This window comes from Scaptodrosophila lebanonensis, unplaced genomic scaffold (assembly GCF_003285725.1).
Source record: "Scaptodrosophila lebanonensis strain 11010-0011.00,11010-0021.00 unplaced genomic scaffold, SlebRS2 tig00000024-arrow-pilon, whole genome shotgun sequence".
Lineage (NCBI taxonomy): Eukaryota > Metazoa > Arthropoda > Insecta > Diptera > Drosophilidae > Scaptodrosophila > Scaptodrosophila lebanonensis.
Window position 1 is genome coordinate 13,150,320 of NW_022060538.1, and position 13,246 is coordinate 13,163,565.

Here is a 13,246-nt window from a genome sequence, read left to right on the forward strand (position 1 = left end):
AAAAGGCAAATTTTTAACCATTTAGTGAAATTGGGATTTATAGTTACAATGTTATTATTAAATGGAATATATCACACTTCTATTCCATGCGGATCATGAGTTATAATTACGTATCCGAAAAATATATCCCCAGGATAGAAACAGGATTCCGAGTAAGCACGACAACTTTTTATAGCCTGTCCCTTGTCTATCTTGTTTTAAAACTTCCTTTAATCATATACAAAATTTGTACTCCTTAATATCTCACGATTCCAACAAAATAAGTTTGTGAAACTGGCTGAACACCTTTATCTTAATTTAATAAATTCGATTAAACATTCATTTTTAGGGGAGGCTATTATTTTCAAGAGCAATTACATAACAATAAAAGTAATTTACAGTTGTTTTATACATATCAACATATGTATATAGTATGTATGTATGTATGTATGCACATTTATGTACATACATATGTACGTGATGGGAGCGGTTAAAGCAGTCAAATGCCGCTTCGGCCCAGCAATGGCTCAAAAGAATGCGGTACTTGCCTATCAAGTAAACATACATATGTTGGTACATCTTTTGTACGAAATATTTTGTCGATTTTTAATCGCATTTTTGCTGAGTTTGTGCAGGTATAAATACTGAAGGTATTTCTTAAATTGCAAACTCTTCAATTTGAGTTTTAGTTAAAGCTGAGAATAGAGTTCTGAGAAAAGATTTGGACTGGGTCTGGGTATGGCCGACAACCCAGATTTTAATCGCAATTTTTGCTGAGTTTGTGCAGGCATGAAGGGAGAAATTAATTTGTTTTAATTTTTTGACTCTTGAATTCGAGTTTTGATTTAAGCTGACAATAAAGTTCTGAGAAAAGATTTGAACTGGGTCTGGCCGACCATCCATATTTTCTTTCTCTCTCTCTATCTCTCCATCACAGTTGAGTAATATGAACGTACCAATCGTTCCTATGCAGCTTCAAACCGATTCCAATTATTCCAATAAAGTTCATTTCGATGAAGTAAACAAAATTTAAAAATTCCAAATATAGTTAAATCAATCTCATTGAACAAAGAAGTTTTTGGTACTAATAGCGATTAGTGTCGGAGAAAACTTCAGATAATAATATGGCTGGTTAAGAAATGTAATGAATACCTTGGTTGCGAGTTTTTCAAAGACAAAAAGTCATGCCAGCAAGACCGAATATTGCGCTGATTGCTCCTATGGGAACTACATATATAAAACAATATATCTAGTTGGTAGTTAGCATGATCTGCTTTTAGATTAGACAAGCCTAGCTGTTGTGTTTTAAAAGTTCTCTGCCTGTTACATAAATTTGGCATTTAGACTTTCTAGTATACCCTTTCGCCCTTTCTTTCGGGTAGAGTGCATAAAAAGTTCATTTGAAATCATTCGTTTTAATAAGCCATATTCCACAAATGAAAGTTAACCTTTTCAATCACAATTAGAAATAGATTCAAGACCACAATTAGCTCGCTCGCTTAAACGATCAGACAAATGGCCAACACTGTGCTATTTTTACATAAATGTGTCCTTATATGGTAAAACACCAACGATGAAAGCCGCGTCACTGTGCGATCATGTAGGAGGAGAATAACTGATTGGTTGTCGATCAGAGCAGCGGGGCTATTATAGCAGTAAACAAAGCATGTGACGTCACCAATTTGCTTAACGTGGGCTAACAAGTTATTAAGCAGTATTTAGACTGGTCAACAAAATTTTTCGTCAGCTATTGATACTAAAGGTTAAGCTTCTAATTGAGCCAACGCCAGTGAAATTAAATATTAAATTACATTCGCTTTAGCAGTTTAATATATAGCTCCTTTCTCCGATAATGAAGGTAAAAAGTAGTGGAGTTTTCAGAGAGATAAATGGAAACATAAAAACAAAAACCGAGTCAATGCCATCTGAGTGAGGGCGGGGAAAAAACGAACTGTGATAAACATGACAAATAAATTCATCCACTTTGGTAGCCAGTGTAGTAGTTTTTTCAGCCAGTCATAAACAAGAAATGACACAACAGACGGTGAAATCATATTTTACAATATAGACAACAGTTTCGCAGCTCATTTAAGTATTGGATCGCCTCGAGAGCGCATGGGCTTTTTCGAAGGGAAAAAAATCAAATAATTTATAAAAAATGCCTCTTCACAAGAAAGACGATTATATACCAATCAAGTGCGAGGGTTGGAACGGCAAGTTCCTATACCCGGAAGGTGCAGTCAATAATGTATCCAAAATTCGGCGTCAAAATCAAAATGTGACGAATACAAACAACTTCTACGGCTTCAATACAGAGCCTATTGTGCTCCCCACCACCTGGGACGGTACTTTTGCCAGGAGCGGTGAAACACGCATGCAGCCTCAACGTAATTGCTCCGACGATCAAAACTATTTCGACTACGACACTTCAACAACGGTTTTACCGCCTACATGGAATGGAGAGTTTGTTACCGATTCAAATGATGTACGCATCAAGCCGGAGCGCAATTATTCCGATCCCCGAGATTTTGCCGAGGCAAACCGTTTTAAGTTGGTCAAACAATAGGAGCTGGGACCTGCTTCCTAACCGAGTTATGCGTGCATGCACATGAGTTTGTTATTATTCAAAATAATTATTTTCCGGTTTATTATTTTCACTATTATCCCTAATTAACTCTTAGTTTTTGTATTACGTGTATTAAAAACATTTAATAAACGGAACACAAATTTCAAAAGACAAACAGTTTAATATATTGTTTCCAATTCTAAGATTGATGTTGGCATGGGTGGGACCCCAAAGTGGAAAGGAAAACGCTCGTACAGAAGACCCAGCACGATTCCAGAACGTTCTAGCAAGGTCTGGAAGCCAAGACCGAGCGGTGACCACTAGAAGCATATATCTCTAGTAAGAGCCTTTCTTACATATGTATTTATGCTTCCACCGTCTGGGTTAGTGCATCATCATAAGTCCCACCCGATTCATTGTTGCATTGGTTAAAAATCAATTTAGAAAACGTCAAATTGGCGCCGCCGAATTAGGATGATGGATAACGTAACATAAGAAAACTTGAATGCCACAAATCAAATTACTTGTACTTTCTGAGGGCTTCTACTTCTTTAACATAAGAGGAAAGACATGTGATTAACCATTGGCGTGATCAGGGAGCGCTTTGCTATAGAAAGGAAACAATATGCATACTGAGTATGTATGTATGTACATAGTTACATTTTTTTCACGCTTCTTATATTCTTTCTGAAAAACGTGAAACGGAACTGCCATAATGAGATAAGCCTTGTTATTAATGTTTGATTGGTTTAAAATAATATAGTCACACATGCATTTCATAATATAGTTATAATCGGCAATTTAGCTTTACTTTTTACAAAATTTCCGATAGTATCCTCCGCCTCCAAATGTTTCTATACTGTTACTTTGTTCATACCTATGTATAAACAATGAGTCTTTTCATATTTTTTTTTTTTTCTAAAAAAGCGGATTTACTTAAGCTGAGGTGTCATGCAAAGCAATAACTTAACAACATGATAGTATACTATAACAGTTTTTAAAGGCGGAAGTCAGATAAGAAGTAATTCAAAAATAACAGAGCAAGCGCCAATAAACATTATTCAATGCAACTCTGCCGTCAGTGAATACACACTCGAATAAATATGCTTCGACGCGCTATCGAAGTCACATTTAACTGTTATGTCGTTATTTATTATTAATTCCATAAATTGTCACCAATTGCTTAAATGTGATGAATGTGTTGTAAATAAAATAATATATATAGTATATGTTTTTTAGAACCCGTGTGGCATTTTTTCTGTTAGAAGATATGGTAACATTAACAGTCCTAAAACCAAATTTATAGCCTTTTCTATTTTCATATTATTGTTTGCATTAAAGTACTTTATGCAATAACTTGAGTTTAAATATTGTCCCCAAGGCTACACAGTCATTCAGAATATATGAAAATCGTGAAACGCACTTTAAACGCTGCATCGTAAGCCAGGAAAAATTTTAGTGTCCAACGTAACAGCAACAACAAAAGTAATAACAGAACCCAGTAACTGGAATCCAACATAAACTGTCCACCGATGAGTGTACGTTTTTTTAAAAGGAAAACAACATAATTTGTTAAAAATGCCACTTCAAAATAAAAACGATTATATACCAATAAAGTGCGAGGGATGGAATGGCAAGTTCCTATACCCGGAAGGTGCAGTCAATAATGTATCCAAAATTCGGCGTCAGAATCAAAATGTGACAAACACAAATGATTTCTACGGCTTCAATACAGAGCCCATTGTGCTCCCCATTACCTGGGATGGTACGTTTGTAAAGACTGGTGAAACGTGCCATCAACCTCATCGTAATTGCTCTAACGATCAAAATTATTTTGATTATCACACTACAACAACAGTTTTACCGCCTACTTCGAATGGAGTGTTCGTTACTGATCCAAACGATGTACGCATCAAGCACGAGCGCAATTATTCCGATCCCCGAGATTTTGGCTATTATCCTTAATTAAATCTTGTTACGTATTACATGTATTAAAAATATCTAATAAAAGGAACTCAAATTTTAAAAGACATAGGCAATTTCATATGTTGTGTCCATTTATAAAATTAATGTTGGCGCGGCTAGGGCTCGACACTCCACTCCGCAATAACATAACAATAGGAGAACATGTATAAGCCATAATAGTTTATGAAGGCAATCATATGATAAGGAGGTTTTAAAAGGAACAAAACAAGCGCCAACGCTAAGAATTGAATACAACTCTACGGTCAATGAATACAAAGGAATTAAAATGTTTCGATACTTCGACTAGTTTTTGATATCGAACTTAACGACATAACAGTCGTTATTTATTAATAAATTACCATTAAAAAGGCAAAAAATTCCCATAGAAACAGTCGCCAAAATAAAATATTTATTAATAAAATAAAATTACCAAAAGTACGTTTAGTATATATTTTGGTAGAAGTCGTATGGCATTTATTCTGTTGGATGGTATGGTAACCTTAAACAGTCCAAAAACATAAAATTTATAACATTAGCTATTATCAACATATTTTTGGCATTTAAGTAGTTTATGCAATAATTTGTGCTTAAATGTTGTCCCACAAGGCTACCCGGACATTCAGAATCTAAGAAAATCGTGTAATGCACTTGAAACGCTGCAACGGCAGCCTGGACAAATATTTGGTGCCTAACGTACAAACAAACAACAAAAGTAAAAACATAAATCAGGAACGGAAAACCTGCATAAAATGTCCACTGATGAGTGCACGTCATGGCGAGAGCACGTCATAAAATGTCTGCGTGAACGTAATAGCAAGGAATGCGATAACTTCAAGGAGATCATTTTGCAGAGTAAGTGTTACTTCCAACGACGCCACTGCACTAAAAGTAGTTGTGCCTTCAATACAATCTGAAAATACCCTAACGAAATGTTTTTTTTTAATACTCCCATTTGTAGATAATCGGCTCATTGGTCAATGTGCACAACTCAAATCGGACAATTTAAAACTGTCGGTCGAAAATGAGCAGCTGCGCAATTCCGTGTCAACAGGTGGTGCAGGCCCTAATGTAGCTATTGTGACGTTGGAGAAAAAACTGCTCGAGGAGCTGACCGAGCTGCACAAACGGAAGGGCGAGAACTCGCAGATGATCGTGGACTTAAATGTCAAAGTGGAGCAGCAGAAGAAGCTTATTGCTGAAAAAGAGCAGAGGTGAGTAGCTATAAGCTGTATGTACCACACATTATTGTATTTCAACATTTATTTTTCAGCCTTTTCGAACAACAAACTGCCAATAACCGCCTACGTGCAGAGGTCCAAATGTTACACTCCAATCTTGAAGAACTTAAGAAACTAAATACCACAATGCTGGACGAGCACACAGCCCTGCATTTGGCATTCAGTGCTTCCGAGGAGAAGCTTAGAAGTGTACAGGTGAGGGTGTCAGAGATTCTTTTCATTTTCCTTCAAACAAAAAATTATATATGTATGTATATATACATATATAAAGTTATGTGCGTTCTGAATTCTTGGTGATTATTTTGACTTCAAGTTGTACCTTGCAAAATTATAAGTTTTTAAATAAGTTTTGAATTTTCTAATTAGTAAAAAATCACGGTATTCTGTTTTTTTGATTTTGTTCAAAGCTTGAGCATATCATTATCATATAAGCAAAAACTAAAATTGCTGTAATTTTCGAATCTCACGCATACATACATATATATTCTGATAATTGTGTTTGAGTAATTTCTATAGAGCAACATAACATAACTTCGACATTGTACAAGCCTGTGAGTTTTAGGAGTTGTATATAATATTGTACATTATGTTCGTATATTAAAGCTAATCCTGCGAGATTAAATATTTTCACTATCTGTAATATTTGTGGTTTGTGTACCCATTTTAAATGTTTCTTTTATATATACAAAAAAGAGGTATTCATTGAAATGCGATGTACGATATTGAACGCTACAATAAGGACCAAAAGTGGTGTATAAACTTCCTTTTTACTATTACATATATTTCTAAAAGAATCATTTGTTAAACCCTCTGGTACCTTTTAGGATGAAAATCGATGTCTGCTCGATCGTTTAATGCGCTACAAGTCTAAGGATGCTGATAAATTAAACGAAGAGAACGAAAGTATTTTACGGTGAGTTACAGCTTGGACACTGCATTTTTTTTTTTCATATACATATGTATGTATTGGCCTATTCATACATAACCTGTTGGGCCATTAAAATTAATAAATACACATATTTTTTCTTCTACGCTGATTTAATAATTGCCTGGTGTTTTGTTTTTTTTTTTTTTTTTTCAATATATTTTAATGAAATAAAAGTTGGAATATGTTCTTAATTGAACAGCTTACCACCAAACCAATCTTAATCAATTTCCTCCATTCAGTAACACAAAAACATTCAATTCACATATACTTAAAACACATGTGACTTACCATCCTTCAACTCCAATTTTTTATCATTTTTTTTATTTTTTTTTTTATTGTATTATGGTCCAATCAAAAATATGTAACCGTTCTTAAAAATATCTAGAAAAAGACTGCCGTCAATTTTCAGAAAACGTTCGGATAAATTGAAACGAGACATCGAAGACGCTGTCCGAGAACCCGGCTCATCAAATAATTTTAGTTCGCCTGTGCCACGCAGTTCGACAAGTCCAGTGCCATTTGGGAGCTGCGCTGTTAGCGACAACGAGTGCGAGGAAGCGTCTATAAACGGTGCCATGGACGCCCTGGGAATGGGTGACGATGACTATATAAGTGGGCGTTTCTCGGCCGGAGAGGCTGAGACGGCCCGCCCATCGATAGACACACTTAAAGCTGCTGGTTATTTAGGACAACCAAACCCGACAAAAATAATAATGAAATTTGAGGCCCATGAGAATGAGTCTCATGCAGTGCGATGGAGTCCCGTTGAACGGATGGTAGCTACAGGTGGTGCCGATCGCAAGGTCAAGCTATGGGATGTGGGGAAGGGTATGTATGCGTCGTATAAATGTATTGCCGTGAAAATGACTAACACACTTCTTGCAGCTTCTACGGAGCCGCGTGCTGTGCTCAGCGGTAGCAGTGCTGGCATAAACTCCGTAGATTTTGATTCAACGGGCACCTACATATTAGGTACATCAAATGACTATGGGGCCAGAGTGTGGACTGTAATGGATAATCGGTTAAGGGTATGTATAACACAATTTTGTAAAATATTTCTAAAAAGATCAATCAATAACCACTTTGTTATAAAATCGTCAAGATAACAAACTTAACATTCGTATATGAACATAAGTATTCACCATTATTTGATCATTATGTACATTGTACACAACTGATTTGACAGCTTGATTTGTTTATTTTTGGGAGAATAAAACAGACTTTATGGTAAAAGCCATGAAATGCATATAACGACCACGACAACCACCAGCTTCATCACCACATAACCATTGTACTGACAGATAAAAAATAATAAACTATTAATTAGTTAACATACACTTTATATTTGTGTTTTTAATAGTTTCTTGTTCTAAGTGCGGAATATGCGTCACACAATATGAGAAAGATGTTCACAATATACTAATGTTTTGCATTGCATTTTATGTCTTCACAAATTTCCTTTCTTCAGTAATTACTAATTACACTAACTACTCTTCAAAAATCTGTTAAAATTCAGTTTTGTTTTGGCCGACTGTTCATACATAGTCTTTGTAACTGTTTAATTGGAATTTTCTAAACCGTTTTCCTGCTATGCAATCATATAACCAAAGGACACTTGTGTCCACATTTCAATTCTCTATCTCCAATGGCTGGTCCTGAATGGTGCTAAGTCAGTGAGGATAAAGCTTTTTATATACGTTCTAGGAGATTAATTAATTGATTGAAAGGTCTATTCTGCTAATTAAGCCTTGATGCTTCACGGCGTTTATTATTTATTTTCGCTATAGAGGTTAGACTATTTTACCTCGTGCTGGAAGCCGCCTAACTTGCACCCACATTCAGCGTCTACTTCTTCCGGCGTGTCCTCTTGCTGTCGTATCCTTTTAGAGATGTTAATACAAATCTAAAAAAAAAACGTATACTATTTAAGCATACGTAGGCATGGCGATTTCGACGTGTCCAGTTCTTATTCGGGTCCAATCCGCACAGATTCTCACGCTTGAATTCCACCGCATCTGGATTACTTAATTGCCAAGCAGAAACCAAAAATACTTTTCTTGACGTGCTTCTTTGAATGCGTAATGGGCAAGCATTTTCTCATTATGATCTTTAGACAGATGATTCATGACTCAATTCGATTTTCAGATACCTCACTTTAATACCACTTTTCCCAAAAGGAAGAGTGAAAATTTTGTCACATATGCAGTTGAAAACATTTCTTTAACCAATTTTCAATAATTATAATAATAATATTGTATAGTATTTCCTCCACGAATTTATTGTAGTTGGATTACAGAGTATACAAGAGTCACTTACTACAGCATTTGAAGCATTTTTCTGCAATCAAGAGTTTGTGTAAAATCCACTTATACTCAGTTATTGGTAAATAAAAATAAATAAAGTAAATGGAAAAATGTGACATCACAGTAGACAACGAAAGCGGCAATGATCGACAAAGGTTAATGCCTCGTATTATTTTAGAGCCCTAGTGCAAACAAAGCAGTGGCAATGACTTGCTTTTGGCCAAAACTTTAACATTAGCAAGTTTAGTTTACAGTAGCTCCATTTATAAAAAGAAAAACTGTCGGTGAAGTGCCGACTGAACCTAACCCAATAAATCATTTTTGTTTTCTTATGCGCGTAACTCTAAAAGTCACAATTACCAGGTTTAATTGTGGCTTTAATTGCCGCCTTTTCCACTGAAAGACACTTATGCTGACATAAGTAATTAGCGGCCACTTATGTAACACTCATATGGTGCCCATAAGTTGTCTTCGCACATTGGTTCATGGGGCATATGCGGTCGTAAGACAAACGTAAGACGACGGAATTATGCTTGTTCTTAACGGTTGTTGTAACTGCCTGTCCTTTGATCTTGCTCACCATAGCACACGCTAACCGGACACAGCGGAAAAGTTATGGCCGCAAAGTATGTGCAAGAACCAATAAAAGTGGTCACCGGAAGCCACGACCGAACGCTTAAGATCTGGGACTTACGTAGCATAGCATGTATAGAGACGAAGTTTGCGGGTTCCAGCTGCAACGACTTAGTCACCACAGATAGCCTCGGATCCACGATTATCAGTGGGCATTATGATAAAAAAATACGCTTCTGGGACATACGCACCGAGAAACAGGCGGATGATGTGATCATGCCGGCAAAAATCACTTCATTGGATTTATCAAAAGGTGGGTGGGGCCAACGATATACTATATAGTATGTACTATAATATCATTAATTTACGGTTATATGCGCGCATTTCTGTTTCAGATTGCAATTACCTCATATGTTCAGTAAGAGATGATACAATAAAACTTTTAGATTTACGTAAAAATCTAGTGATTTCCACATTCACGTAAGTAAACCCATAAGTCATACACATATAGTATAAGTTAGTATGTTCTTCCAGAATAATTGTCATTCTCAAGTTTTCAATACATATGAGTATAAAGTTAAAATCTTAACTCCAAAATAGGCCTATCTCTTTGTTCTCCTCTTCGAAAGTACTGTTTGGAATATATGCAGTCTCTATATTTTTTTAACACATTGATATTATTATTGCGAGCTGATAAAAAGTGTTACTAATTATTGGTTGTTTAGAGTGCGTATTTCGAATTGAAGGTCTGAAACCCACGTTTCAGTTAATATACAATTACAATAATAATTATAATCTGGCATAGTCTTGTATCAAATTTATTTAATTTTTCACAGAAACGAACACTTTAAAGTTAGTTGTGATTTTGCGCGCGCAACCTTTAATTCAAACGCATCAAAGATTGCCTGCGGCTCGGCGGATGGTGCAATTTACATATGGAATATAAATGGGTTTTTGGAGACAACGCTTAAGGGGCACAGGTGCGTAGTAATACCGTCAACTGCATATTAAGGCTTATATAATTTGACTCACATATGTTATGCACGTATGTATATATATAGCACATATTTGTATATATACTATATATGTATGTACAAGGCTTTCATGCACGCATAAAATTACAATTTTGCACTTTATTGCATTTCTTCTTTTTTTATATACTCGAATATGTACCTAAAACAAACAGTTTTGGTTCGGGCTTCTTCCACAGCACGGCGGTCAATGCAGTCAGCTGGAGCCCCAATAGCAATTCTCTGGCATCCGTGGGCAAGAGCAAACGCTGTATAATCTATTCAAACTCGTAGCCTTCAAAGCCAATGATAGGTAATAATAAAGTCTATTTGCCATTAGATGGCTGGTTAATAACATTTGAAAGGATAAGCTTATGCTAAACGTGATTGAAAACATCACCTTTTTACCTTCAATGCAGCTTCGTTTTGGTTTTTATAAGGACTTTACTAAAGTTGTGAACTTAAGATTGACAGAAATCGATTACCAAAAACAAAAGGATTTAATAAATTGTATAAAATATAATATACTTACTTGTAAATTTGGATGTGTTTCTAATTTTTAAATGTATGTAAAAGAAGTAAGTAAAACATTTAATTTTTATAAAATGTATTTTATGTATTACTTGAGATAAAATTCTTATCAACGGCCGCAGTTGCGCTGCGCACCAACTCAAAGGTTTAAAATATTCGAGTTTTTTCAGTGACTCAGTGGTAATTAAACTTTTCTACGGAGCATTCAGTGTAATAAATAAATAATAAAAAAGTAGGCGTCTCAAAGCAAAAAGTACATGGCGGTTTTTTAAAAGATAACTCTGTTGTATCATTTTCAAGATGACCGTACTATGACTTAACATCAAAACCATCAGCATAACAACTGTTACTGCTATATCCATATATATGCCATAAAAGCCAGCCTCTGTTTGCTGATTTTTTATTTCAATAAACAAATTGTCAGGAATTATTGCCTCCACTCTATTTCCTTACTGCTATGCTATTGAAAGCTTCTGAAACTCAACTCAATCTATGATAAAATCGAACAAACAAATGAGAGAAATATCTCATCGAAACATTTCGTTTTTGCAGCAAATGTGTAATGACAAAACGCATAATGCTATAACCCATTTAAAAAGAGATAATGTCACTTCGATTTCTAAAAACTCGATGACTACTTTAAATTAAGACCAAAAATATATTCCCATGTGTCATTATTAAGAAGATTATTGCATTGGCTGTTCCATAGCAAACATTATGTAACTGACTTTCTCGTGCTAAATAGCTTTCTACACACAACGCCACGATAATGTGAGAATGTGACATTATCTTCAGAGCTTCTGCAGGCTGTGCAAATGACTGAAATAATGCAGGTAATAAGAAAAGTACTTTTCATAATACAATTACAAACTAGATTATCTTTGGATTTTAAAATAAATGCAATTAAGCGTGATGCTACTGCTTCTCATATATATACTCTCATACATATACTCGTAGAATATGTATGTTTGCATGTATGATCTCAAAATGCATCTTAGGAATCGGCCTATTCGTTAGAAAACAAAAGCGAAGTTATACGGTCATAATAAATAAATAAATTAGTGGACGTAAAATGTCTTTAAGGTTCTCTACATGGTGAGCCTTAATGAGCTATAAACGATCTGCCTGTCACTGCTCTGCATACAGTGATGGACTAATTCCCAGTCTTCTACATCATAGGGCTTAAGAGATAACACGCCTATAGCTTGTGGCGTGACATTCTCTCTAAAGCTTACATACAATAGCCATAAAAAGAGCATACAAACTTTCTATTTTACATATGTATACAGAGCAGGGTAAGCAGCACACTTCTCCCTCATTGTATGTAGTTATAATATAAAGATAATTGACATAGTATCATGACAAGTGGCTTTTTAATTAATTGCATTACTTGATTTTTTTCACACAGCGCGCTAAAGCTAGAGCCCAGCAATTATGGAAATAATGGCACATTATCATATCAGATTGAACGTCGCGGAGAAGATGTCGTGGCGTTGTTCAAAGTCATTCATCTCTGTCGTGCAGCAAATTATTTAGTACCAGAAAGCCGGTTACATAAATTTTCACTTGCTATGCGGACTTTGTCGTGTGAAAGTATGTACGAAGCGTAGTCACCGAAATAATTAACTAAATGACTAATCATGGTCATATAATTTACGTAATCTGATATTTTTGAAATTCGTTCGAAAAATGTTTTAAGCTGAAAAAAATAATAATAGGGGTAACACGTTTACCACTACATGAATTATAATGAATAAACACCTTCCATCTGCACTATTCATACCTAAGTAGTACGTACAGAAGTCAATCAGATTGTACCAAAGCACAAATTGGTTTTACCTGCTACCATGCTGCTGGGGAAACAACTTTGGCGATACGATCAATATTAAGAGGCTTTCGCCGCTCTTCCAAAAATATTGCAAATTCTACTTAACGCCAAATTATTATGAAACATTACAATAAAAAGTAATGGACCAGCATTTTAAATACACACAAACAAATCGAGAACGTTCCTTTTTTGGAGAAATAACGTACGACCAATCAGAAATAAAGCTTACAATAAAATAAACTCAGAAATCATCGTCACATATGCTGAATCATATTTTGACAGCAGTCTAATCGGCGTAGATATATAAACCTTTAGTTATTTGGTG

General features: G+C 35.3%; 3 protein-coding genes across 7 annotated transcripts; all 3 read left to right on the plus strand.

Moving 5' to 3' along the window:
• The first annotated feature begins 2,080 nt into the window (after positions 1-2,080).
• LOC115621367 lies at positions 2,081-2,720 on the plus strand. Its single transcript, XM_030514990.1, has one exon. The coding sequence runs from the start codon at positions 2,138-2,140 to the stop codon at positions 2,543-2,545; it is 408 nt and encodes a 135-aa protein (XP_030370850.1). The 5' UTR covers positions 2,081-2,137; the 3' UTR covers positions 2,546-2,720.
• Positions 2,721-3,937: 1,217 nt separating this feature from the next.
• Positions 3,938-4,573, plus strand: LOC115621620. Its single transcript, XM_030515315.1, has one exon. It carries the CDS (start codon positions 4,124-4,126, stop codon positions 4,508-4,510), a length of 387 nt encoding a protein of 128 aa, XP_030371175.1. The 5' UTR covers positions 3,938-4,123; the 3' UTR covers positions 4,511-4,573.
• A 467-nt stretch (positions 4,574-5,040) lies between these two features.
• Positions 5,041-11,101, plus strand: LOC115620784 (autophagy-related protein 16). 5 transcript variants are annotated; one of them, XM_030514194.1, is made up of 11 exons: positions 5,041-5,362; positions 5,469-5,721; positions 5,781-5,943; positions 6,573-6,661; positions 7,062-7,504; positions 7,562-7,704; positions 9,565-9,865; positions 9,948-10,032; positions 10,389-10,532; positions 10,739-10,875; positions 10,982-11,101. In XM_030514194.1, the coding sequence occupies exons 1-10, from the start codon at positions 5,260-5,262 to the stop codon at positions 10,854-10,856; spliced, it is 1,842 nt and encodes a 613-aa protein (XP_030370054.1). In that variant the 5' UTR covers positions 5,041-5,259; the 3' UTR covers positions 10,857-10,875; positions 10,982-11,101. The 5 variants fall into 5 exon arrangements, with proteins under 5 accessions (XP_030370054.1, XP_030370053.1, XP_030370056.1 ...); XM_030514193.1 differs by having other exon boundaries at positions 10,739-11,101; XM_030514196.1 differs by having other exon boundaries at positions 10,763-11,101.
• The last annotated feature ends 2,145 nt before the right edge of the window (positions 11,102-13,246 follow it).

Excerpts from the sequence above, each read along its gene's own strand:
- LOC115621367 (XM_030514990.1), top strand. The coding sequence starts at position 2,138 with ATGCCTCTTCACAAGAAAGACGATTATATACCAATCAAGTGCGAGGGT.
- LOC115621620 (XM_030515315.1), top strand. The coding sequence starts at position 4,124 with ATGCCACTTCAAAATAAAAACGATTATATACCAATAAAGTGCGAGGGA.
- LOC115620784 (XM_030514193.1), top strand. The coding sequence starts at position 5,260 with ATGTCCACTGATGAGTGCACGTCATGGCGAGAGCACGTCATAAAATGT. Across the intron at positions 7,705-9,564 it reads TAATGGATAATCGGTTAAGG|CACACGCTAACCGGACACAG; the intron begins GTATGTATAACA and ends TGCTCACCATAG. Across the intron at positions 10,533-10,738 it reads ACAACGCTTAAGGGGCACAG|TTTTGGTTCGGGCTTCTTCC; the intron begins GTGCGTAGTAAT and ends TAAAACAAACAG.